At 42.1% G+C, this 26,675-nt stretch overlaps 1 protein-coding gene across 1 annotated transcript in view; it reads right to left on the bottom strand.

Moving 5' to 3' along the window:
* Positions 1-1,614: 1,614 nt before the first annotated feature.
* The window catches only part of iqgap1 (IQ motif containing GTPase activating protein 1), a 44,740-nt gene continuing 19,679 nt past the window's right edge, over positions 1,615-26,675 (bottom strand). The window contains exons 3-37 of the mRNA XM_051380392.1: positions 26,445-26,601; positions 25,596-25,673; positions 24,424-24,500; positions 23,020-23,087; positions 22,471-22,584; positions 21,615-21,793; positions 20,963-21,050; positions 20,707-20,864; positions 20,527-20,611; positions 20,283-20,446; positions 19,355-19,515; positions 19,136-19,260; positions 18,431-18,594; positions 13,383-13,473; positions 13,080-13,247; positions 12,520-12,662; positions 12,268-12,438; positions 12,065-12,148; positions 11,900-11,971; positions 11,480-11,549; positions 11,021-11,385; positions 10,694-10,857; positions 10,316-10,540; positions 9,921-10,061; positions 9,720-9,804; positions 8,556-8,788; positions 8,292-8,424; positions 8,057-8,159; positions 7,572-7,707; positions 7,389-7,476; positions 6,698-6,907; positions 6,439-6,605; positions 4,566-4,688; positions 3,624-3,732; positions 1,615-3,520 (exon numbers count right to left, since the gene is read on the bottom strand). Of these exons, the coding sequence (XP_051236352.1) occupies positions 3,407-3,520; positions 3,624-3,732; positions 4,566-4,688; positions 6,439-6,605; positions 6,698-6,907; positions 7,389-7,476; positions 7,572-7,707; positions 8,057-8,159; positions 8,292-8,424; positions 8,556-8,788; positions 9,720-9,804; positions 9,921-10,061; positions 10,316-10,540; positions 10,694-10,857; positions 11,021-11,385; positions 11,480-11,549; positions 11,900-11,971; positions 12,065-12,148; positions 12,268-12,438; positions 12,520-12,662; positions 13,080-13,247; positions 13,383-13,473; positions 18,431-18,594; positions 19,136-19,260; positions 19,355-19,515; positions 20,283-20,446; positions 20,527-20,611; positions 20,707-20,864; positions 20,963-21,050; positions 21,615-21,793; positions 22,471-22,584; positions 23,020-23,087; positions 24,424-24,500; positions 25,596-25,673; positions 26,445-26,601 (4,813 nt within the window). The 3' untranslated portion in view covers positions 1,615-3,406. The remainder of the gene's footprint in view (positions 3,521-3,623; positions 3,733-4,565; positions 4,689-6,438; positions 6,606-6,697; positions 6,908-7,388; positions 7,477-7,571; positions 7,708-8,056; positions 8,160-8,291; positions 8,425-8,555; positions 8,789-9,719; positions 9,805-9,920; positions 10,062-10,315; positions 10,541-10,693; positions 10,858-11,020; positions 11,386-11,479; positions 11,550-11,899; positions 11,972-12,064; positions 12,149-12,267; positions 12,439-12,519; positions 12,663-13,079; positions 13,248-13,382; positions 13,474-18,430; positions 18,595-19,135; positions 19,261-19,354; positions 19,516-20,282; positions 20,447-20,526; positions 20,612-20,706; positions 20,865-20,962; positions 21,051-21,614; positions 21,794-22,470; positions 22,585-23,019; positions 23,088-24,423; positions 24,501-25,595; positions 25,674-26,444; positions 26,602-26,675) is intronic.

Below are 26,675 nucleotides of genomic sequence, written 5' to 3'. Positions count from 1 at the left end.
ATACACCATAAACAGTATGGTTAGATGTGTTTGAATGATTGGATTTATGTTTTACAAAGACAAACAATTATTTCAACAATTTAAAAAAAGAAATAGTAAATCACAGGTACAGTGAATGTTAGAGTCCCGGGGTTATTGTACAGGGACTGACACTGAGAGTCTGGAGTTAACTGTTGGTCAGAGTGATGGTTTGTGGGTAGAAACTGTTCCTGTGCCTGTTTGTTTTGGCGTACAGCGCCTACCAGAGGGGAGGAGTTGGAACAGGTTGTGTCCAGGGTGTGATGGATCTGCAGTGATGTTTCCTGCCCCCCGTTTCCTGACTCTGGACCAGTATGGGTCCTGAATGGACGGCAGGTTGGCACCAACGATCCTCTCTGCAGTCCTGACTGTCCGTCGTAGTCTGTTCCTGTCCTGTTTGGTGGTAAATCCAGACCAGACAGTGATTATCCTGCTGCCTCTCCATGGGATTACTAATGACTGTTATTATCAATATCTCTGGGAAGTTAATACCAGGAGGCGGACGCAGCAATTAATCATTTCAATAGATGGTCTGGGTTCAGATAAAATGCTGGATCTGACATATGGAGACCCCGCCAGCTCTAATGTGGTCTTCCTCTTCAGTGGAGGAAGTCAAGTCAAAGTGGGTTTACCCACTTTTGCGTCAATAAAGTAAAATATCCTTATTTATTTTAGACATTATAAGAACCCACTCATGTACTCTTGTATTCAGACCCTTTACTTACTCAAAAATTTGTTTTTTCTTCTTGTTCCTACAGTTGGATGTTTGAGCTTCACTGTGTGCACAGTTTGACTCTTTAAGTTTTCAAATTAATCTGCTGAAAGTTTCTCTGAGCTCCCTGAAAATCAGATTTTAGGAGGCGGGGCCTACAAGCATGATTTGTGACATCACAAATAGTGAGGAAGTCAACCCTGGTTCAGTATGCAGCTTATACAGGGAGATCCACCAGTGCACAGACACTGAGAATGGACTTTACACTGAAGACATCTTGTGTCCTGCAGGAAAACTTTAAATATTTAACAGAATTTGAACATTTATAGATTGTGGAATCTTTAATGAGGTACAAGGAGTAGATACCCTTTTTAATGATTTTAATGTGGAAATTGTCTGACATATTTTATTGTTCAAAGCAAACTATTTGTATATGTGTCTTAATACATGTCTGGAGGGGATCTTTAAGTATAAAAGTAGCAATACTACAATGTATAAAATAATTATATTTATATACATAATTATTTACATACATTTATATATTATAAAATTAATTACCAGCAAAATAGTTAAACTATCAAAATTAAAAGTATCTATTATGTAGCAGTATGCCTCCTGTGCATGTTATATTTTGTATTTATATATATATTTATTTATTATATTTGATCATTAATATGTGAGCAGATTTTTAATGAGTTGGTCAAGAGGGAGTTGATTTAAACTACTGTTGGGTAGTTCAATGTTTAACCATGCATTTTATTTTATTTTTGTTATGTTTTGTATGTAAAAATACATGTACTCAGTAAAAGTACAATATTTCCCTCTGAAATGTGGTGGAGTAAAAGTATAAGTTCCTCAAAAGTACTTGAGTCAATGTAACAAACTGCCTCTGTAGATCTTTATTCTATAACAGGTAAAATACATTTAATGGACTGTGAAAGAGAAAATAATGTACAGAGAGCACGGCCTCACTTGTTTCAAATAACAGTGTTAACCTCTGATCATGGCAACTTTACATGAGACAGAAACTCAACCTCTAGTTCAATAAGGTCTGCATGGAATCTCAACTGAAGGCGTCTTGTAATAAGTAAATCTCTTACACAATAAAAACAATTGGATGGTGTAGAGTGACATCTACTGGACCCACAAGTCTAGTTACTGTAATACTGCACATCCTCAGGCTCGCTTACATGATCTCTCTTAGGTTTCGCAAACATCAACTACAGTATAATGTGGACTGACAACATATAAAATATAAATAAGGGCAACTTTGTCAAACTATTTTCAATAAGACATCATAAAAATCTCTGTATTCAACGTCCAGCTCACACTCCTAGATCTCGTCCTGTCTTTTACAGATAAACAAGACATGATGTTGTGTTTACTAAACTGATTTTGTAATGTAACAATAATCTGTGTTTCAGTTATACAAGATAAACAGCCCATGAGGAATATAAAAGAAACATCCTTTCCAGTAAACCATCTTAGAAAGCCAGTGAATAAGCACATCTGCACAGCTGTGTGTGCTGGCAGGAGTGCCATGTCTCCCCTGAACGTCAGAGCCACAAGCAGAAGTGAGCTGCAGGTCAGTTCAAAGCACCAGGGCTGTAGTCATGGCCAGCTCAGTCCAATCCAGACTTATTGAGAAAGATAGGAAAGACTATGGAGCCACATTACAGCCTGCAGACTGGATGTGAGTGGTGAATATGAATTTGTCATCGATTCTAAAGTTATTTATATATTTAAAAAAATCAAGTTTTGAGTTCAACAGCTCAATATGAGCATGGCAGTTTTGTTTTTTTGCAATTCGTGTCTAAAACCAAGTGTGATGCCACGTTCCCTTGGCATAGATATCAGAGTATTTGAGTGTGGGTTGAGGTGGGTCAAATCCAAAGAGAGCCGAATCCTATTCAAATCAAAATGTGTGAAAAATCCCTTAAAAAGGTCCAGTATGTAACATTCAAGAGGATCTATTGGCAGAAATGGAATATAATATTCATAGATGTTTTCATTAGTATATAAAGTCCTAAAAATAAGAATCACTTTTACTGAGTCCGCCATGTTTCTACAGTAGCCCAGAACGGACAAACCAATCACTGGCTCTAGATAGGGCCTTTTGAATTTCCGCTAGATGTCTCTAAATCTTACACACTGGTCCTTTAACGGTGTTTTCAAACGTAAGTTTTTCTCTCCAATACTAAGCAGCAACACAAAGTCCAACACAGAAATAGTCCAGAGGAGACAAGAGTCGTCTCATACACTACAGCCCTGCTGAAAAGTACGCTGGCTAAGAAAGACACAAAACATGATCTCTTCACATAAAACATACATTTTATAATTAATCAAAGCCCATGCACAAGATCATAATATTTAAAGCAAAACATACAAATCTTAAACCTCTGACCTTGCTGCAGTTACAGACAATAAAGATATTAAGGCTCCAGCGAGCTTCTTTGGTGTGCCGGCTCGAGTCGTTCCATTAAGAATAAAGCACATATTGTGATCAACATAATTAAAACAAATAATGCACATAAATTTGCATAGGCACATGAGAGAAGTGCAGTAGGGAATGTGTAGGAAAGCCAGGGTGGTTCAGGTCAGGGCTTTCTGCAACCCTCAAAGAGGATGTTGTGGTTTAAATCAGTGTCTGTAGCCCTTTTATCCTTTTCTCTTTTTCTATTTCCCATAGAATTTCTTGTTGAGCAGGAAAATGAGCAGGTTGACATTGATGGTGGCCCTATCGAAGAGCTTCATCACCGCCACGCCTTCATACTGCAGCTGGAGGAGATCCTGAGACACAAACAGAGAAAAGATCATTAAATCAATCACATCCAACTGTATCTTAAATGTGTGCCAGTGTTCACTATCTGCCGGGAAACAAAAGAAATAATACCTGATATTCTAACTGTAACGTCTCCAAGTGCACGCCCATTAACTTGGCCTTCACATCAAAAACGCCGACAGCCACTGATGGAGAAATCTCAAAAATAACATTCTTGAACCTGTGAGGAGAGAAGAGTAAACAACGACAAACTGATTAATTAATGAAAACCCGATGGCTCTTAAACTATCAAGAATTCCTCTAACACTGCTGACACAATGTAACCTTTTTCACAAATGACAACAACACAAGTTTGAGATGAAGTCCTGTGGGTCATGTTTTGATATTTAACGTAGCAGAAAAAGCATTACAGGCAACCAATCAACAACTTTCACTACAGTGGCTAGCTTAGAAAACAGAAATTAAAAAATTTAGAAATCTGAGGCATTCACAGTATTATTGCCTCAAAAACATAACATAAGTGAGAACTACTAATAATACTGAATACTGGAATTTTTAACCTTGGTTTTGTATTAAACAGTAACTGAAAAGCAGCACACATGGGTATTTAAAAGTGTTACTGATCAATTCAGGTCCAAATCTTGAAATTATAGTATTTGAATTACATATTGTGCTATAAATATGCATAGCAACCGCCCTCTCCTGGTCAAAACTGGGCTATTGTAATTGAATTTTGCTCGCGGCTGGCGGCAGGTGACGTACATGTTGGCAGCTTTCCTCACCAGGTTGTGGCCTGACACTCCAGCGCAGACACCACAGTTAACGTTACATCACAGGTACCACACACAGACTTTTAATGGCTGTGAATGTGCTTCTAGTGACTGTCAAAGCTCCAGCGGACTCTGTGCTTCCAGTAGCTGACAGCAGCTGCTTGTGGCTGGTTAGCTAAGGTCGGTGTTACCTCCTGTGCCACACACTCCTCTATATGGCAGGGACGGAGGGAGCTAGCAGAGTTTAGGGGTTTAGTTAAATGTTAAAGATTTCAAAACTCACTGGTTGGGCTGCAGGTCCTCTATTGCAATCAGCACGCCCTTCTCATGGAGGCGAGAGGCGGTGTATTTCTGTGAAACCTGTTTACTCTTCTTCGTCTTGTTGTTGCCTGGTTTCTGTGAGAACCTGAGAGGAGAGAGGAAGACACGTGTACAGTATAACATAATACAATCTCTGAGCGCACAGTATTAATGGCTCACTATTTCAGACCTATTCAGCATCTCACAATATTCTTAGAGATACTTCTATGTGGTGTTAAGAGTGAATATTCACCATGCTGGAGGAGGAGATTCATTCTTATTTATCAACATCATCATCAGAACCTCTTACCTAGATCAGTCTACGGATAGGATTAAATCTCTAAATTTGATTTCAGAATAGTCAAAATAGGAGGAGATGTAATCCTGTTACTACAAAACTAGGATACAGATTTGGTAATCCAATCCTACCCAGAATCAGTATCAAATGTTGGTTTTGGGTATTTCAAAACTCTAAGGTGGACATTAGGACAGTTTTGATGCTAAAAATCAGGATGATCCCGATCCCACAGGGAGGGGGGATTAAACGTGGATGTAGAGATCCAGGGTTATTATAGTTAAGTAAAACTAAACTAAAAACTAAAACATTTTAGTTAACAGAATAAATTAAATAAAAACTAGACTTTAGAAAAAAAAAAGAAAAATAGCTGAAATTATATTGTTTACTTACACAACTAACTCAAATAAAAAAAACAGATACAGGAAATGTCTTTAGTTTTAGTCTTTGTCAATTTATCAACACAACAAGCATGAGGAGGAGTTGGTGCGTATGTTTACTGAGACTGGGTCTATATGACTGCGAGTCCATGTGTTTGTATTGTATGTATTACTTTGACAGTAACAGTTGGAGGCCTATTCAAAGCCTGCCAATCTAGATTGTGTAATCCTGAGCTTGTGCTATCTGGATCACAATGATCCTATCTGAAAAACCAGTACAAAACCTACAAGATTAGTTTTTATCTTGGATAGCTAAAAAGGGCAAGATACAGACAACATAATTGTGATCTAGATTAGAGGTTTTGAAATACTGGGCCCAGAGGACAGAGGTTTTCAAGATTGTGACTGTATCTGACAGTAAGTAAATTAACAAACCATTTATTCTGGGCTTCATCTGATATTTGTCTATTTATCTTTCCTGTCTGCGCAGTGGCTTTCTGATAAATATACTGTCAACTTGATGTCAATCTGTTTCACATTTACGTAATTTGATGACGACTAACAAACACTTCACATAAAAGGGGGAATGGACCTCAACTCTGGAGGTTTGGATCCTGGTCCTTGGTACCCACAGTACTGGTTTTCTGTCTAAGCAGGCAGCAGCTGTGCTTAATTGCATTTTGCACTCCAGGAGTAAAACAGCCCCTGATTAGAAGCCCCAAATCAAGACCAGCAGGAGTCTGAGTATCAACACTGTGACCCAATGCCTGTTACAAGTGACCCACTCTTGATTCTGTGGCACAATTCAGAAATGTGCTTCGAGCAAGTGAAAAGGGAGAAGACACAGAATGCTTTCATACTGGGAATAAGTCTGATATGAGTCAGACATCTACATGTGCAGTCTGTCCATTTTATTCTCTTTTTGAGGTCTCCACTACCCAGGCACACCTCTTGGCCCTACATGGGACGTAAACACTTGCCCCAACGCCCGCTAGCCCTCCAGCTTGAAATATAATTCCTGTCTGTATGAGCACCGTACAGATGGCGGTGTAACTTTGCTAAGGTAAGGCTTTTGTTGCGTACGCACCTTTAAAAGGTAGACCTTAACATGCAGCCAAAAATGAAGAAAATCTGATATAGGTTAAACATTTGAACATGTTATAAAATGAAAGGCCACTCACTTGCCCTTGCTGGCCAGGTTGTCCATGCACGTCTTGATATACTGGTTGTAAGAATCAATCTGAACATTGAAAAAGGTGGTCTTTGAATTGAGTGCGGTGTTGGTCTGCTGAAGCCTCACCAGCTCGGCTTTTCGACGCTGACGGTACCGTCGCTGATTTCTGATGTCCTGTAACAAACGAACACATTACCTGTCAATAAAACACTGAGGAGACTGTTGTTTTAACGGTCCCTTCCGGAGATAATCGGTCTGATTTTTACCTTGGCGATGTCGTTGATGAGGTCCTGATAGCGGTTCTCGGGGTGGACCTTCCCCAGCTCTGCCAGCCTCTGCAGGTTGCTCCTGATCTTGTCCTTCTTGCCCTGCAGCGTCAGACTGTCGTCCACCACCGGTTTGACCTGCTTCATCTTCTCTGGAGTCTTGGCGTCTCTGATGGCCCTCCTCTGCATGGCACGCTGGTACTCTGCTTCCTGTCAACCCAGGAAACAAGATGCATAATTATTATTATTGTTTCAGTTAAACATATTTCTATAGAAAGAGCTGTAAACCATATATATTTTAAATAAAGGCAATTTAATTTCACACTTCTGTTAGCAACAACGTAAGTCTTGCTGCGTGTTAAAGTAATTTGCTTTTAAAAATATGATTAATGGTATCATTATTTCGCATAAACACAGCCCCTTCTGTGCGAAAGAGGATGTTGCTTTTAAGCCTCTTTGAAAGGAAGTAGAACACCTTCTTCCTGTTTTGTGCCATAAAGCAATCTAGCAGATTTCTACCCACATGAAAGCTGCAGTGTAGACAAAGCTACTGGCTGACCTTCTTGTGGTGAGGGTCCGGTTTGTATACAGTATGACTTCAAATGACTGATGCTCTGTGCATAAACACATGTTCTATTACACTGCGAGTCCACAATGTTAGCAGTGTACTGTAGTTGGCCCTAATTCTGACCTGTTCTGTGCCTGCTGTTGAGTCCAGGATCTCAGTCAGAGTCTCCCCAGGCTGGAACCTGATCACATCCACAATGAGCCTCTTGGTGCTGAAAAGAAACAAAAAAAAAGACATTTAAGAAAACGTTGAATTTTCTGACACAATCGTAATTTAGTTAGCCTTGAATGTACGGTATGAACTTACTTGAGCAGGAGAGTCTTGGCGTCCATCTCAACGTTGGCCTCACCAGGGACATCAAATTTGTTAGTGAGTGTGAGAGAAACCTCGGTCTTCCCCATCAGTTCTTTGTTGGGGTCGTCGGGAGGAAGAGGATTTTCACCTGAATGACGAAGATGAACACAAAAGGATTGTATGATAATATACTGAGTGGTTTGTTAATAGCTGCTGTAGCTCATTTTTTTTCTTTCTTTTTTTTGAGTATATTTTTTGGGCTTTTATTGCCTTTATTATAGTGACAGCTGAAGATAGATAGTTAAGGGGGTCAGAGAGAGGGGATGACATGCAGCAAAGGGCCGCAATCGGATTCAAACCCTGGGTCGCTGCAGCAAGGACTCAGCCTCGGTACATGGGTCACCAGCTCTACCCACTGAGCTATCCGGGCGCCCTGCTGTCACTCATTTTTACAACCACGCTGAGAAAAAAAGGCTTCCCCGCTTCACTCCACTCACCGATGAGGGACTCTACGGTGGGAACCTCGCCCAGGTCCTCGAGCAGCTCATGGATGGGGTCATTGTGCTCTGGAGCAATGGCGTCCTGATGGTCCAGCAGCAGCTAACAGGAAAGAAGTACCCGGTCAGTATGTTAGTCATACTATAGAAGACAAAACTACAAAAAACATGAATACATATTTGGCTCTTCAGCTTTCTCCTCAGAAATAGCAAATGTGAGGCGGTGCAAACTCACTGTGTGAGTGTTGATAATCTCTCCGATGGAGATGTAGATGACAGGTTTGGTGACGGTGACCAAGTCAGAGTACTGATCCACATTGAACTTATCCTCAAGAGAGGGAACGTCACACGCTGACAGGAAGAATCGCCTGTGATGGAAGACGGAAGGATAAAGTCAGACGAGCCAAAAAAAAGTAACTGAATGCTCCTTTTACAAAAACTTCCACAACCCCTGTAAAAACACATCTGCTTCAGATTTCTGTAAGGATTAACTTCACACCTGAACTTCTGATAGGAGGCGCTGAGATATTCATTGATGGGATTGAGATGGGCGTTGTCTCCCAGAAACATCTTATTGGAGGCTGCGTGCTGCAGCATCTTGGCGACAGAGCCCAGGTTTCGTCGCTGCTCAGTGGTCAGCTGGCCCCCCGCCGACACCTCAATGATGTCAAAGGCGTCGGGTGCCACGATAGCCGGGTTCATGTAGCGGTAATACAAGAGGTTCCCTATGATCTGAAACGTCAAAATCAAATGACTCAGTTAGTTACAATTATGATAATAATTTTCTTTATGAGTCTTTTTTAGGATGAAAATATTACCATAAGTCACATTAGCATATAAAAGCTCTTAAATAATACAGTGTAATACAGCCATCAACAGAAATACTAATATTTGCAGTACTGAATTAAATCAACAAACAGAAAATATAAGTAGTACACATTAACCGACAAATAATTTTATTTAACTTAAAGCTGCAGTAGGTAACTTTAAGTTTTTTTAAAATAGCTATAACTAAATATGCTGACAGTAGTGCATGATAATCTGAAAAAAAGAAAAAAAAAACATCAGGATCCTGTGCATTTGTTATCATGCAAAAAAGAGCAAAATTAAATCTTTGTTGGCATCTTGAGTTGAGATTTAAGGGGTTTAGTAGGCGCCACTGCAAAACGAGGAAAAGCTCTTGAATGTGTCAGGACACAGCTTGTGCAGGAAGAGGAGGAGCCAGAAGAGTGGCACGGATCACCTTAAAGTCAGTAGACAGGGAGAAGAAGGACACCTCCACCCCGACAGAGAGGCTTACAGCTGGTTGGCAAAGTGGAAAGAGTCGCAGCAGAAAAGGAAAAAAAAAAGTGTAAGAAACATGGAAGGGAGAGCCAGGCAGAAGATGAGAAGAAAGAAACCACTTTGGTAGAGGAGAAGATGAGCTATGGTTGTCCAACTCACCACGATTAAAGGGTCAGTTCACCCAGTTTTCAACAGAATTGTATATCACAGTATGGTGATTGAGGTTGTGGCTGACAAATCGACGTCTCATGTGCCACAAATCAAATTCCATTCGACTCATTTGTCACATCAAACGGAAATTATCCGTATTGTCCCACTGTGGTAAACTGACCATTTAAAGACCATGCAGCACACAAGGGACCAACATTAAGATGCAAACCTTGAGCATCTCATCCTCCGTAGCATCTGGGAACTTCTCATGGAGGGTGTCCTTCAGCACCTTTGAGATGAAACGCATCCCGTATCTGACAAGACAGCGTGAGACAGACGAGATTAGGCAGAGGGAAAAACAGTAAATGTAACCAGCTGATTGTAAAAATGTCATCCATGCAGGCAGCGATCCTGTAAGCGAGGAACGTACGGAATTTTATCCACCGAGACGATTATGGCAGACAGGAATTTGTCGGTGATGGTCTTCATGTTCTTGATGGAGGCTTCCAGTCTGGTCCTCACCTCCTCGTGGGCCATAGCCTGCTCTGGAGTCACGTCATAAGGCAGCTTACTGTTGAGGACAGGCAGGAGCAGAAAGAGATGAATCAGCTGATCATAACCTCTGAAACTTTTTTTGTTTTACTAGTGTGCTGTACTGTAGCCATGCTGACATCACTGCAAAAAACCCTCCAACAAACAAGTTCAATATTCTGTAACAATCTGCAAAATAAAGACCCCCCATACGAATTTATAGACTTTGAAACTCCTCAGATCAGTGCTGAGCTTCGTAAATTGGCTTTTAAGTGAAATCAATCTCCAGCTCACCTGGCCTCTCCAGTCTGCGTCTCCATCTGGTTGACCCAGCTCTTGTAGATGTCCACCGGGTCAGTCTTGATGTTTAGCGCTTTGTCATCCATGATCTCCTTGACGACTGGTGCCAGGATCTGCCGCAGTGCGTTCTGTCCCCGCGCCCCTCGGTGGAAACTCACCACCATCTTGATGACTGTAGGGTTTCCTGTGATGATCTCCTTCATCTGGTCCACTTTTGACCTGCAGACGGTTTAAAGGCAACATTTGATGAATTCATGAACCAGGCCTCAACTGATTTAAAACATATACAGGGTTTCTGCAGGTTCCAACGGGTTCAATTTAAGACTTAACATATTTTTAAGACAAATAAGGGTTTCAGTGTCTGTCTCTTACTTGATCTCCTCCTGCAGGGCAGTTTTGAAGAGCTTGAGCAGCAGGTACTCCTCTCTCTGGTTGGAGGCGTAGTTATACAGGGTGAAGATTACAGAGTCCATGAACTTTGTGGATTTATTCTGCGGCATCTGGAAGATCAGCTTGGCGAGATACGTGGGGTTGGTCTGAAAGGAAGCAGAAATTTGGTTAAATATTATTACAGTATCGACTGGTGAGACCCCTGCCAGTGTCTTCAACTTGTTGTTCCGCATCCACAGTATATATGACTTGTTTTACATGAAACAAAGACAAAGCAATCAAAGAAACAGAGATGTATTGTGAGGTTACCTGTAACAGGTAAAAGAGGTACTGGTAGGCCTCCAGTTTGATCCTCTTCTCCTTGCTGAGGGCCTTCAGGCCTCCCCTCTGCTTGTTCATCATCATCATGTCGGACAGCTGGCCCTTGTTCTTCTTGGTCAGCTTCTTGCTGTGGGACACCACCTCTTGCAGCGTGATCTTGTTCTTCACCAGCAGGCCAATCTTGATGTCCATCAGGTTCAGGTCGTTCTCCAGCTGCTGGTTGGAGCGGATGTTGGTGACCACCTCCTCGCGGAGCCGCATCAGTTCCAACTCCTCCTGGAAGTCCTGGTCGCTGTGGTCCAGCAGGTGGACGAACTTCCTCACCACCGCCATCGGGGGATCATCAGCGTTGACTGTTGATGATGAGGAAGGACATTGTGAGAGTCAAGCAACTGCCAAAACCGAAGACCAATTCTGTTTAATAGCACTTGTCGGGATTCTACTCACTCAGCGTCTTGTAATCGTCTCTTGCCTTGTTGGCTCTAATGAAAGCCTGAATCTTCACCACGTCATTGATCTGCGGAACAAAACAGTAATCACTTTGCTGATCAATAGTTTTCATTATGAAAGGCTACCACAGGAATCCACTGTGAGTCAGTGAGTGGGAATGACTCAACACACGTCAGGGTGCTAAATGAGCCTCCCTCAAACCCCAGAGGGCACGGAGTAAATGTCAGCGGATGTGTCAGGGGAAATTTATACACAGTGATTTAAAGCTTTTATTAGATAACGGTGCAATTTGTTTACTTTAAACCCTGATTTTTTTTGACAGAATATTTACAATGTCTGACCGTGGTTCTTTTATTTTGTCCAAAACTCAATTTACAGATAATTTATGTAACAAGGTTGTAGGCTACTAATACTCACGTGATCTTGGAAGTACTTTAGGCGATCCTTATACTTCTTACGAGCTTGGTGCATCCGAACCATGGACTGGATCTGAGAGAGACAAAAAACAAGTCCCTTAGTCTTAACTGCATTTAAACTACTGATAATAAGATTGAGATTACAGACATTGCATTATAATTTTACCTTAATGGCCTCATCAGTGTGGTCTTTCAGATACTGCTTACGATCTCTGAACGCCTTCCTCTGTTTGTGGCCTTTCCAGTGGGCCTGAGAAGAAAAAAAAAGATAAGATAAAGATAAGAGAATCAGTATAATAATAAGTCCTGATAGCAGACGGGTTTCTATGTATAAACTCAGGATGATTGTTGTATGTATGTCTGTCTCACCTGTATGCATGTAACAGCTGGATCTTGGGATTTCAGGAAGTTCATCCGCTCCTTTAGGCCATTTCTCACCAGGTAGCCACGGCAACGAGCTTGCAGCTTGGCAATTAGAGTCTCATTGGCCAGCCACAGCTGTTCTCGATTGTAGGCTGTGGTTACCCCGGACACCACCGACTGACAGGGAGAATAAAACCAGTTTAATGCGGTGTTGAAAAAGCTACGGCCGTGCAGTGCTGCGCAGGGACGGTTACCTACCTGGATGTCCTCCTTGTTAAGCTGGGAGTTGTTCTGTAGGAAGCCCTCGGGCTCCACCCAGGTGCCCTCATTGGTATTCAGATTGTAGTAGTAGTTGTGTCCTCCTTTCACCCAGTGTTTCACCCACTCACTGCCGTTATCGCCTGGACAGAGACCAGAATGCAAGTGAACACGATGGAGGCACAATCTGGGCCAGTAATTAGAAAGAAGCATCGTGCCTCCATTTTACATTTATTTCAGTGATGCAGTGCAGAAGGTGAAGCCCTTCGTAGTGAATGTGAGTTTTAATTACAAATTGGATGATTTTAAGTTTTTATTTTCACATGACAATAAAACTCAAAACGTTTTTTAAGCAGAGCATCTTAGTCTCATCAAGTCAGGTAGTGTGACTTTACTACTAGAACCCACTGAAGAGATGCATCAGTCCTCTCAGTTTCATCAGAATTGCACATTATCGACAGCAAATGTCACCTTTCTGATGGCATTACAGTACCAAGCTACCAAGTAGTGACAAATACATTCGTCCTTCCCCTTATTCATCCATAAAACGTTTTCCACACCTTCTGCCTTTTTCTTGTCCTTGATCTTGGCCAGGTCATCCTGGTAGGTCTGTGCACACTCAGAGGTGACACCATACAGTCCTGCCCCGGGGTTACGCAGAGCAGCCAAGGTCTGAGCTGGATCAGCGCTGTCCACGGCCTCATTGATAGCCTGGATGGACTGCGAGACTGCGGACACAAACACAAACAAATCAGCCATTGGTGCTCTTCACTACAGGGACACCGGTAGAGGGGCGGTTAGTAAACATTCTGCAACTTTATATATAAAATGGGTCCAGTAAAATGAAATGAGTGTGCTCTTACACTGTAGGGCCTCCTGTGTGTCCTGGTTAGCCTTCAGAATGGCATCCTGGATTTCATCCAGCCACAGCACAGCTGACGGGTCTTGGGTCTCCTGGAAGGACACAGGGAAATATGTTACTAAACTAACAGTGCACAGCAAACACAATCAAACACACAAAAAACACAAAACACACACACACACACACACACACACACACACACACACACACACACACACACACACACACACACACACACACACACACACACACACCATCTGCCAGTTTATTTTTTCTCCTCCAAATGCGAGAGCTTTAACTTCACTGTGCAGAATGATGCATGTGCAGAGTTTGACAGTAGAAGGATATTTTCAGATTTATCTGCTGAAAGTGGAAAGTTTCTCTGTGCTCATTCAAAATCTGATATTTAAGGGGCGGACTCCTACAAGCATGATTTGTGACCGCTAAAAACTACTAGAGTAAAATACAAGTTCAAATGTCCTTCTAACAAATCTATCAAATTCATTCTTTCTCAGGAGATACATCTCCATCTGTGTGAAAATGTATATGCTTGTCTTTAAGCCTGCGGTTGATGCGAGCAATGTCTTGTTTTGTTTTCTTACAAACATTATAATATATTCATAAAATGTAACATATCAGACTTTGTTTGGATAGAACAACATAGTCATGGACTTATTTCTATCCTTGTCCGTGGTGTCTTCACAGTCCACCCACCTTCATCAGAATGAAGACGGGCATTTACTCTCCCTGCTGCTGGCTTAGAAAGACATAGCCAAATATTCAGCATGAGCAGCACAAGAAGGCTGAGATAATTGGTTCATTAGCAGCCTTTTTGCACTTGGGAATATGGTGAATTAAATAACAAATACGCCCATTATCCTGGCATGAAGCTTTTCTCTCATGATGACTCATTTTAATTCTATTTTAAAAAATCAACAGGAGTGGGTTTAACAAATTCTCCCTGCCAGTTCTTATAACCCGCAGTCCTATACTATATAATGACTGCTTTGTTTTGGTCTAAGGGTCCAATATATAAAAATACAACACATTAGACTTTGTCAGAACAATTAATTCCTGGACTTTATCATTAAAGTGTGTTAACTGCGTGTACTGTTGTTGCTATCTCTCTCTACATTTGTGATTGAGAAGCTCTCTGATTAGGAGGGACTGGCACATCGCTGACATATTTTAAGCAGTGAACTGTGTTGTAGCTGCAGGAAATACACAGACATGGAATTTGGCTTGACAGCTATCATTATCACTATCATTCAAGATTCATATTCAACAGTTGACTCAAAAATTAAAAACTCAAACTGGGTTATTAAATTACATTAAAGGATGTCTGTCTTCCTCCTATTGTAAAACCATTGTGCAGTCAACCTTTATGTCTGTCCTTGACTAGGGAGATTATGCTCTCTGTATTTAAAGGGTTAGACGGATAAGGCCATGTCATCTCTACTCTCATTTAAATCTAACTACAGTACATGATCAAGTAACTACATTAGTCCTCCCTCATGTTCGCACTAATGTTTGTTTCAGGTACTATGGACCTTTTAAGTGCCCTCAAACCTGAGTGCTGCATTTCCATGGGAGATTTTAAAGCTTTACTATCTGATGTTTTTTGTGATTCTTGCGACTGTTTTTTAATCAATTCCTCATGTTGTTTCTGCATGTGGGTTGTGTTTTTGTGAATGTTTCCCATTCTTGGCTCTCCCTTTAATCACAATGAGACTGCCTGATTAAATAAAGATGAATTAAATTGAATTCGGCCAGTCATCCAAAAGAACAGAAGAATGCCACAGACATAAAAATGCTAGAAATGTGACAACATATGTTTTTTTTTTTTTAAAACAGTGTTAAGTGTAGATTTTTCCTTTTTGTCACTTGATTCCATTTGCTAACCATACAGGCCACACTAAAACCTCAACACTGAATTCAACACCATATCATCATGAGCTGTAGTTGTACCTAACTGCATCCAGATGGCGCACTCTGTCTCTGTATGAAGTGTGTTGCAGCTGGTTGCTACTTGCAGTTGCTTTCTAGAGTCTGGGTAAAACAGACAACTCATTTGGTCTGGGCCTCCCCCTCCATGTGCCCCGCCCCTTTATGTTGTGCTTTAGGGCAGATGAGAGGAGGTGTGTGTGTGAAAGAGTTGGGCGGGTAAGACTGATACCTGATCTTGAAGATTTCTTATGCAAGGGGGGGGGGGCAGCCAACATCTGCAACAGCATGCATACAGAGAAGCGGGAGTCAAATGAGCTCCATCTTTATAGTAAACAAAGCCGCACCTGGGTGAGCGCTGATTAGTGTTTGTGTGTTTGCACTTGGCGCTCTAATTGGTATTTGTATGTGATGAGTCACCGCAGCTGGCAGGAGGCGCTAGACAGGGTGTGGTGCCAGAGTGGGCAAGAGGAGGACTTTGGCGTAGCTTTATAGTTCATCACACGTTAGAAGCACATCATGGAAATAGAGGAAGTGAAAGCTGAGGGGGTTGGGAAATTTAGAATTCAGCTTTCTAAACTTTTCTTCTGCACAACACCTTTTTTTTTTTTACTTCCTTAGAAACTATGAGCTCACCCAATGTCTTTAGGCACAGAAGTGTGGGAAGCTTGAAAATACACACAGAACAAAGTGCACGACTGAAACTTATAAAGTCCCAGTTGTGATTGTTGCACTTACAAAGTGAAGTGATAGTCATCTGAAGAGGCAGACTCCACTGGACTATATTCAGCTTGTTAGTCAGTAGAGTCTGGGCAGGACTTCCTGCTGTTTATCTAGGCACAGCCCTCAGCCCACAGTCAAAGACAACTTCTGCCAGACTGTCTTGCTGACTAACTGTTCTAATACTGCAGAGTTAATGAGGCGACACCAAGAAGCAGTCACAAATTGAACCTCAGGCGGAAAAAACAAGCATTGTTGTTCCTTCTCCTCTGACCTCAGATCACCTGGAAACACCCATCCTATGATCTTAGCCACCTCCTCTGCCTCCTCTAAGCTGCCAGGGGCATTCTGATTCTTCCCTCTCAGTAGGGGATTATCTCACTGGCACTGACCCTTCCAGCACGAAGCCCACACTGCTCTAACAACTTCCTCCGTCATTAGCTCATCAACACAAACAGCCACATTCACCAATCAACAGCCAGAGGACGGTGTGTGCCCATGGGTCTGGCCCATTTAATAAAGTGGTCAGCTTTCTGCCCTTTTATGGAAGCGAATGACTGAGGCCTGGCTTGTTATTTCCTATGCCTGTGAAATCAGCAGGAAAATAGTTTAGCTTTTTTTTCTCCTGCTTCTAATTTTTTTCCAGGTCCCGTTATAAAAGAGTTCCCACATGATGTATTCAAGCGTTTAGATGCCTGTTGACATTTGAAACAGTGTGTGGGCAGTGGCCAAGTATTGTCCAACCTTGATAAGACACTTCCTTTATCTGTATGTACATAGCATAAAAACAGCACTCTGTACTAAAACGGATGCACTGAGAACTGTTCTATTTACAGACCTCGTTCTAAAGAAAACAGGAGCAAGCATTTAACTCAAGGTTTGATTAATAGGAACTTCCACTTTATGCTCAATAGGTGTTGTTCACCTCCTCCTCCGTGCACTGTGGTAGAAACCTACCCAGCTCCTACAGTCTAACCTCACCACTTAACCTTTGCTTCAGGAAAACAACCCAAATGTGTTAGGCTTCCTGTAATATCACATGCAAATGTGCTGCACAGACACACACATACAAGAGGCACATTCATTTGCCCGCTTCACTCAAGTAACAATATCGCAGGCAAATGAGTCAGAGACAGCAGAGTGCTGATGAACCACTTTGGAGAAAGACCTGTTCAGTGTGCGTCCGTCTCTGGACTTAGGGATGCACATGTGAAACCCGGGGGTGGAACTATAGGTCAAGCCTCATAAAAATGAGAGAGACAAGAGAGAGCAAGGAGACACAGACAGACAGGTCATATACAGACATATAGGACAGGAAGTGAGTGGGGGGAGATGATGATCACACTATGACATCAGCAGTCTGGTGGTGTCATGTGGTGCTCAGAGGCCTGAGTCACATGGAGCCATCTGCGACCACGATGGGTCTGTGATCCCAGTGAGCTATGGCACACATCACAGTAATCCATCCATACAGCATTTGGGTATTACAGTGACATTACTGTATTTGGTTTTTAAGCTTTTGAGGATTTCAGGTGATTTAATCCACCCTGATGTCCGTACTAGAGGCACTCTTGTGGCTAATTGCTTCTCAAAATGTACGAGTTACACAATTGGTCATTTCAAAATAAAAGGACATGATGATTAATGATTAATTTTGTGCTTAGAGTACAGCTGGCTGGCCTTGTTATATACATGTAGTTGAAATCAGCCTCATGATGTTAAAAAATAATATTGTTTCAGTATCAATATTATCAAAATACAGCTGCTCATATTGGAATAAAGTACTCATAACCAGCAGTCTGCATAGAATTTACATGTGCTACGTTCACAAAAACTAATAATTTGGGGGTATGAATTACTAATTCATAATTCACAAAACATTCATTTAAATTAAGGTGCAAGAATTCCAACAAAACTGCATTGATCCCTTACTGGACAGTATTTATTCAGCAACTTACTGTCTGAACTAGAGCAAATATTGAACGTCAAACAGCTGCACATTTTTGGCCCCCACGGCTCGTTTAAGCAGGAAACTGGCCTCTTTATACATTTACACAGTAACTGCAGCTGCAACTGCAGAGCACCCACATTAAAACCGAAAATACACCTGTCATATGCCCAGTCGTACTGTGTACAGCGCGGACAACTTTCAACTGTCTGAGCTGCAGTAAAAAGCCCATCAAAAGTCTGGGTGTAACTGTAGCCAGGTGCTGTTTGCCTGAAGTGTTTGCATAAGGCTCTCCTGAATACTCACACGATGGCTGGGGTAAAGTCAGTCATCCAAACCTCATACTTGACTATAGATGATAACTTGAACATCTATTTTCTACATCCATCTCCCAACAGCAGCTGCAGTATGCTGTGTATGTTGTGTGTGTGTCTTACGTGAGCCTTCTCCCGGCGGGCCTCCAGCAGTTTGTCATGGTAGTGCTGAGCCACAGACGGGTCCACATCTGTGAGCTTGGCTGACGGGTTCTGCAGCATTTCCAGGGTCTTCATGGGATCCCCTTCATCCAGGGCCTCGTTGATGAGTCCAATGGCGGCAATACCTGCAAATACAAATAGACCCGTTACAACTCTGTGGTCACGGTTTAATTAACGATGACATTTATGTTGATATGTTGATTCGGAACCTGAACAAATTACTTATGCCAAAGTGAAGAAGCTGTTTCATTTTGGGCGGGGGTCATCAAGGCTACCATATAAATCAAATTACTGTATTTTAGTGTGCTAATATTTTACATAATCCTTTGAGCATGCAGTCCTCTGCCTGTATTTTCTTGTTTTTGGGCAGCGTGCAGGTCTGAGGTCAGGACTCCGTCAAAACGTAGCGAGCCAGTTACACCGCTGACTACGTCTACCTCTCTCCTCTGCCACCTCTGACTAGGTCACAGATGCATGACGGGCTGCAGGTCTGTGTGTCAGAGTCTGTTTGACCGAGGGTGGACCGGAGGAAGCTACGTTTTAGCTGCATTCATACAAAATCCCAAAATATAGCGTCTTCCTGCAGGGTTGTGTGTAGGTGTTACTTTTCATTAATTTGGACACAGATTAAGTATTTATGTGTAAATGGATGTGAGTGTCTCTTACGTTCATGCTCCTCCTGCACAGTCTGGTTGACTTGGTCGATACAGGCTTGGATGTCGTTCCAGGTCAGATAGTCGCAGCCCTCCTCTCTGGCCGCTGCCTTAAGACGCATCAGTTCATCCATGTACCTGAGGAACACACAGGTACGGTACCACATCAACAGCCCGCCTCAGTGAAACCTCATTAAGGCGTGTGTTACTGAGTCCCGCTGTGGGCACTCACCTCTGCGCATATTCATCCTCCACGTTACTGAGTCCAGTGACGGCGCTGGACAGCTGTTTCCAGAGGGCGGCCCGGTCTCCAACATCCAAGGCCTGGTTCATCAGCACCACCGAAGACAGCATCTCCACGGCAACGAGCAGCTCGGGGTGGGACAGCGAGCCCTGCAGGACACAGGACACAAATTTACCTCATATGTCAAAGTGCCAGACTACCAGGGGCCAAACAATATGCTGATGGTGTCTTGATTTATAGCCAGACTGGAACATCAAACAGGGGTCTGAAGCAACTGGTGTGTGGGTGATGAAGCCGTCAGTTATGAGAGAAAAGTTACACAGGGTTAAAAATTTAGGTGTTGCAGGGCTGCAACTGACAATTATTTCTTTTTTATTTCTATTTCTTTTTTATTTTTATTTCAGTGTGTCTCAAAATGTTATCAGTTCAACATAAAATAAACTCAACAGAGCAGGTTAGACTGCCGAGCACACTGGCAGTAATATAAACTGTATAAACCGCTCAGACGGCAGTGATGTGTGGACTGATGACAAGGTGGGAGGTTCTCTGTCGTCGGCTGGTCTTTAAATTTAGCCTCAAAAGCCACAGGATCACATGTTTTTTGCAAATAATAATGCAACGGTGCAAGTGTGGGTTGTGTATTTCCTTTTGCGCGAGTGTGTTTCTGCAGGTTTCAACAGGTGGAATTTTTTTTCAAAGTTCAATAGTACAAATAATATGAAGACTAATCTGCATTTGTTCCATGGCAGTTTTGTAGTTGTTACGTCATGATCAATACAACTTTTTAACAGCAAGACTTTATATATAACATTAACTTCCTTAATCCACTCAATTGTTAAAAGCTGTAAAAATCATACTGAAGACATTTAGATTTTTGGATTGTAGACTTCTTAAGGGGACAAGCTGTTCTTTGTACCTCTAGGCTCTGCTGCTGCAGGCTGACCAGCTCTCTCTGGTAGAGGTCTGCAGCACTGGGGTAGACCTCGGGCAGCTGAGCTTCGGGGTTCATCAGCTCCTCCACCGTCTTCTCTGGCACACCCGCCCTGATGGCAGCGTTGATGCGTTCCACTGCCTTCAGCACTACACACACAGAAAATGACGGATGAATTCAAAGAAGTTGTGGGGCAACTTTAGTTTAAATGTATGCGTTATGTGCGTACTCTTTAGGTAGCCCTGTGCAATCTCATTGGCCACGTCCACGGCGCTCTGCAACTCATCCTTAGTCAGGGCTTCTCCTGGAGACCCCTAATGAGGAAGAAATCAAGTTAAAATAAGGAGACATGGAAGCACACAAGAACCTTGACCCAAGAGTACAGCCTCGTCTGCCCACTGATCCCTACCTGCTCTTTAGTCTCTCGGTCAGCCTGCATCTGTTTGAGATACCAGCCTTTGTTCTGGGCCTGCAGGTTTTGAATGCCCATGCCTTTAAGGGCCTCGTATAGCTTATTCTCATCGCCACTCAGCAGTGCCTGTTCAGCTGCACTCAAGGCGTTGCTCACTGTGGGACAGAGGTTGACGTTTCACTGCTGTAGCATGGAAACCAAGACAAATGAACAAATCTGTAAATAAATGTGAGTGTGGGTTCATGTGACTTACCATTGACCTTGTTGACGTTGCCCTGGATTTCAGCCTGGGTGAGAAGCTCATCGTACACATCTCTCTCTGCCTCGGCATTCTCCATTTGCTTTTGGAGCACAACAACCAAAACTTATTTTAGCATTACTTATCATCACATCCCTTCGACAGAACACCAAAGTAAAACATATTTCTTTCCAGAGGGTACTTTTAGTCTCTTGTGCTGATATTCAGGGTAGTTTTGGTCATTTATTTGCTATTCCGATTGGCAAAACAAACTACACAAATCACATCACACATCCTACATTCATCAATCGCTGCAAGACATTGCTGGTACATCTGTCAAGAGGATGGAGTGATCTTACTCCTCTCTCTGGCACCGGCCAGTCCATCTTCCAGCCACCATTATTTACTGTAGTGGTTGTTTTCATTTCTGTTGTGTGGCCTCAGCATTTTACTGTCTGATGCCAAAATGTTCTTCTGCTTTAGGCTGTATGTTCCATTATTTTCTAATTTAAAAGTGGACAATGAACCGCAGTTTTAATTATATGGGCTTTTTATGGCCTCTCAAGGAGAACGTGCCCCAGGCCACCATTCTTTTGTGGCCATCTGAAACCTGTGCACAGCATTCACCACACACCGTCTGTTGTTGCTGAAGTTTAATACTTCGTACCCGTTTGCGTGAGTTGGCCACCTTCTCTCCCTTGGCGTGGTACAGTGTGTCGTGGTACTGGCGAGCACAGCTAGCATCCAAGTTGACCAGCATGGCGTTGGGGTTCTGCATAGCGGCCACCGTACCCTCTGGTACACCATGGTCGATGGCCTCGTTAATGGCGATCACAGCAGCATGTACTGAGGATGGAAGGGAAGGTGAGTTCATATCTGTGTTTCATTTATCTTATTGATACCATTAAATATCTGTCAATTAATCAATATTGTATTATGTTACTAATATAGTTCTTGAACTTGATTCCACTCTTCTGACTGTTAAGTTAAATTAGGTAAGTGCCCCTGATTTTAATGAATAAAACTGCTTTTTTAAACAAAAGTTAATTTGAATCCCTTAATCAATGTAACCTAAAAGTCTATAGACGAAGTAGAGGTGAAGCAATTGCCTTGAAAATTTGGGAAATCAATCGTTTTTTTATGAGTTGCACAAATACAAAAACAACTGATCATTTTAGCTGTAAGTAAACGAATTGTGCTTTGTCATTGAGATCAAATATATGAATAACGTCTCTATTATAGACTTTCTTTGTTGATCTTCAATTGATTCAGAGAGAACACTGACTCATCATAATTGGAACTGTGTAATAAAACTGTTAGATGTATTTGTGCTTGAAAATGCTGCAGTAAGATAGGGCAGAAAGGGTGTCTTAGGGAAACTACTGACAAATCCAAAAAATGGCTGAATTGACCTACAGAGGACATTTGTATCAGTTTCATTATGAAAGCACGAGTCAACTAAACTAAATAATCCACAGCTATCAGATCCCGCCCTCTCCCCATGACATCTGAGCCCCTCTCACATGCAGCTTCGTCCACAGAGAGCTCATTGGCCAGGATCCCGCCAATCTTGCTGAAGGCGGGCATCTGGATGCCATACTTTTCCAGCTCGCTCTTCATGTTGTTGATCTCCTCCTCTGGGAGAGAAAGACAGAGCAGAAGGAACAGATCAATGGACAGAGGTGGGGAAAAAACAAAAAGAGAGGAGTGGGAGCTGACGGGGGCTGGGTTAGGGAAGTGGGAGACTGTGGAGACAGACTGTTCCTGGCTCTTGTGTGATAATCAGATTTCTGAATCTGGCTCTGGGACGGGGAGTTGAGCGGGAACGCAACTGACAGGAAAAGCTCTCACAATTACTAATGACTTTCACATTTCCAGCAGCTCCTGCTGAAAAACAAAGCTGCGTGCTCCTCTCCTGCTTTCAGGGTGCAGACAAATTCAACACATCTTAAACTTCATGTTAACTTTGGCAACATGCTGACATTTATAACGTTGTGGATTTAAAAAGACATAATTGGGTTAACGGGGACAGAATGAGGAAAACAGATTTGTGTTCAAGCTCACACCCTTACCAGTGAAATCGACTTTTCCATACAGGTCCTGGATCTGAGGGGCCAGGCCAAGTTTGAACAGGTAAAGGCTGTAAAAGAGGACAGAGATGCAATAAATAAAGACACATGACAGAGTACAATACAGGGTTTTTTGCTCAGGCTATGCTGTTATACTGTCCTGTAATTTCAGTCCAACCTAATTACCAAAAGAAATTGAGGGGAGTAAGAGGGGTTTTAGGGTCGACCAAACAAATATCAGAATATCATTTTATCTAAAATGTCATTTTAGGTCAACATTGTGCTGCCACTCGTGTCCCCTTTTCTGCTGTGAAGCTGCAGATTACTGAGAGGCAGATGGGAGATAATTCAAACAAATGCAGGGAAATGGTTTGTTGTAATTTGTTTGTTCGCCCGCTGGGACAAAGCGAGGTAAACCAATAAAACCGTGCTGCTTTTCAGGAAGTAAAATGATTCTCAGATTAAAAGCTAACAGACATTTAAAAAAAAATGTGGCTATGTTTATTGTTGAAGAGATATAGGCATGTGGACGGAGCTAACTTCATTCTGAACAAGCAGAAGAAGGCAGAGGAGGACAAGAAGAAAAAGGAGGAACAGAGCTCCAGTCTGGCTCTTAATAGCAGATTTAATATTCCAGATGTAAGTAAAACATCATGTTTGACCTGAATCCCATAAATTCTGTGAAATATGTTTTGCTTGATACACTCTGATATTGCTGTAAATCCTCTGATGCTGCCACACAGCTGTACAAGATAAACTACTTTTTTAGACATAAAACATGTCAAATTCTAGTATAAAAACATCACCAGTTGAACTAACTATGTTGCTTGTTTTCTGTGGTTTTTAATTAAAACGTTAATGAGCACGTTTCTCTGGCAGCGCTGTGCCGTCCCGGTGTTACTGGTTTGTGTTTGCGCCAGTCAACAGCCTGGAACATGGGCACATACAAACACAGAAACACTAAAATTGTGCGTCTGCTCTGCCGGTTGGCCCCTGCATCCATTTTACCTGGGGTGAAATGCTGCATTAAAACAAACTGCTCCATACCTTGTACCACTGAATGCCTTTCTGCTGAAAAACTGCACAGTTCACCTCATAAAAATGTCACAGACTTGAAACATACTCAGACCACATGTGTACGGTCCACAGGGAATAAACAGCCTGTCAAGTGAGTCGTTTGAGCGCTCGCAATCCAGTGAATGAGGAATTCATACGATTTCTACAGCAAACAGTTAAAACACTATCTGTTGTTTGACCCCAACACAGTGTTTTTAATGCTTTTCAGTTTGAATTTGAAGAATCTAATCAGTAATCCGATTGTGTTTAACCAACATGCTGCAAGGCCACATACCCAGATTGTACAATGTAATCAGACAAAGAAAGAGAAAAGAGAAACGGAGAGAGTACCTGAGTGCGTGTATACAGTAGATGCAGCGTGGCATGTTCTTTCTGTCATATATGTCTGTGGTTTCGGGATAGAAGATCTGAAACACAGACAGGAACAGTGAGTCAATCAGAGCAGCACTTTCAGCAGGTCCACGATAGCATGCCAACGTGTCGCAGCATGTGTGCAGGAGTGATTCAGAATATTAGCTCGAACAGGGGGGGCTTACACAATGTAAATGTGCATTCACACGCCCTGACATTGTATTTGTGGCGCAATGGAACTGGAACTTTTCAAGGCAGTTGCTTATATTTTCTGCTGAAGCTGCCAACCGGTGATATTTTGGGCTGATACTCAATTTCTTTTCATGCCAACATAATGACAAGTATTCAGAGTTTCTCCAGAGCGAACATGGTGGAAAGTTCTCAGAAAAGCACTTGTACTATAATAGGCCACTGTTTACTTATTTCAGGGTAAGTCGTCTTTAGGTCTTAAAGGACCATTTCACTAACAAAACATACACACTTTACAAATCTATTGACCTTTCTTCTTCACTGGTCTCAGATCATTTCACCACAGTGTGAAAACCGACTTGCACAGACTGGAAACCTTGTTTGGGGTAGATAATTCATCACACTGATAAACACTGTTGGTTGCGATTTATTGTTTGCTGAACAGCAATTCTTTAAGTAAAATGAACGACCAAAACCTTTTATAAAGGTCCATGTGAGTTTTCTTGATTGTACTGCAAAGAAAACATTCCTTAATTCCTTAGCATAGTCTCTGCAGGTTTATTTTCATACTGTTCTGAAATAAACTGGCACCAATGGATGCCCTGAAGGCAGGTAATCATTCTAAAACCAATATAATTTAATAATATTCAAGATCAATGTAACAAACTGTATATATATGCAGTTAATGACCTAAATCATGCAAAACCAATATGGTCTACCCGGCCTTGAAGGACTGTAAAGGACCAAAAACAAAAAATACTGTTGAACAAATGAATAAATACAAAAATAAAAAGTATTTCTAAATATTTAAATTTTGGTCTTAGGAGCCCCTAGCTGATGGTTTATATTTAATAAAATAAAGATCAGCACTACTCTCACTGTAGTTTCAATTACAGGTATATTTGCATGTGACAGATAGCATTGGGGTATGTGTGTGAGAGAGGCCACAGACGGGTGCTCACCTTTGGCAGTCCCTTCTCTGCCATGGCGTTGAGCCACTGGATGACATTGTCTGTGTGTCTGAAATGGAGACCCGTCGCCTGCAAGAGAGAAAGAAAACGTCAGGACACGACAAACACGTTGTTCAGTCCTAAATCAAAGACTCAAATCCAGCCTCATTCCCACTGAGGCCCCATCCTCCCCAGCTTCAGGTTACAACGCTGTGTCGATACACACTCCACAAACGCTTGTAGAGCCATAAAGATCTCATAGTTACATATCAGACCAAAATGATGGAGATAAGCTCTTCTGTTTGCAGCTCCATAGAAGGCAGAAAGCGTTTTGTGGTCATAAAATACGTCAACGTCTGGTTTCAAAACACATATGGTATGGAGTCTTTAGAGCATTTGACTGACACTTCCCGCTTTTACAAAAGCTATACAAAAGGATGCGGCAGTCAAAAAAATGGTTGAAATAGCCAATGCTGTTTCATTTTAGGATTAACAATTATTGCCTTTTGATACTGGGATTCTATCTTAATTAGGACATTTGCATTTTAGAAACCCTCATGTGGTGGTTCATGGCTCCAAGAGGAGGATCTTTTCAAAAGCAGAACAATCAGGTTCAGTCTTTTACTTGAGAACTAAAGGCTGGACTGCTTTATGACTTGCTGTGTATACTCATCAGCCTGGAAGATTAGACTTACTTTATTTACTTTACTAAGTCAGACTCTGAGCTGGTGATGTTTTTAACATGATTTGCAATCTTTAATCTCCTTAACAACAGAGTTACTTCAAAGCACACGGAGCTGGAAATGAATGCAACTATACAGCGGTTGTTCCACCACACCACAATGCAGAGGAAATGTTCACCTTGTAACGCGTCTGTTCGCGGTCATAGATCTTCTTGAGGGAGACGGTGTGCGGGGCGAAGAAGTTGCCCAGCTTGGCCAGATAGACGCCGTTCCTGAGCCCCTCCTCCAGCTCCGTGGTGGGAGGCAGCTCTTCGTCCAGACAGGCCTCCATCCATCTGCAAGGACAGCACAGCAGACGCACGTCACATATCACAGTCAGTGCAAAGAGGACCGTACGCTCAAACTTAAA

Source organism: Dicentrarchus labrax, unplaced genomic scaffold (assembly GCF_905237075.1).
Source record: "Dicentrarchus labrax unplaced genomic scaffold, dlabrax2021, whole genome shotgun sequence".
In the NCBI taxonomy this organism is placed as follows: domain Eukaryota; kingdom Metazoa; phylum Chordata; class Actinopteri; family Moronidae; genus Dicentrarchus; species Dicentrarchus labrax.
This window is presented reverse-complemented; position numbering and strand designations above follow the sequence as displayed.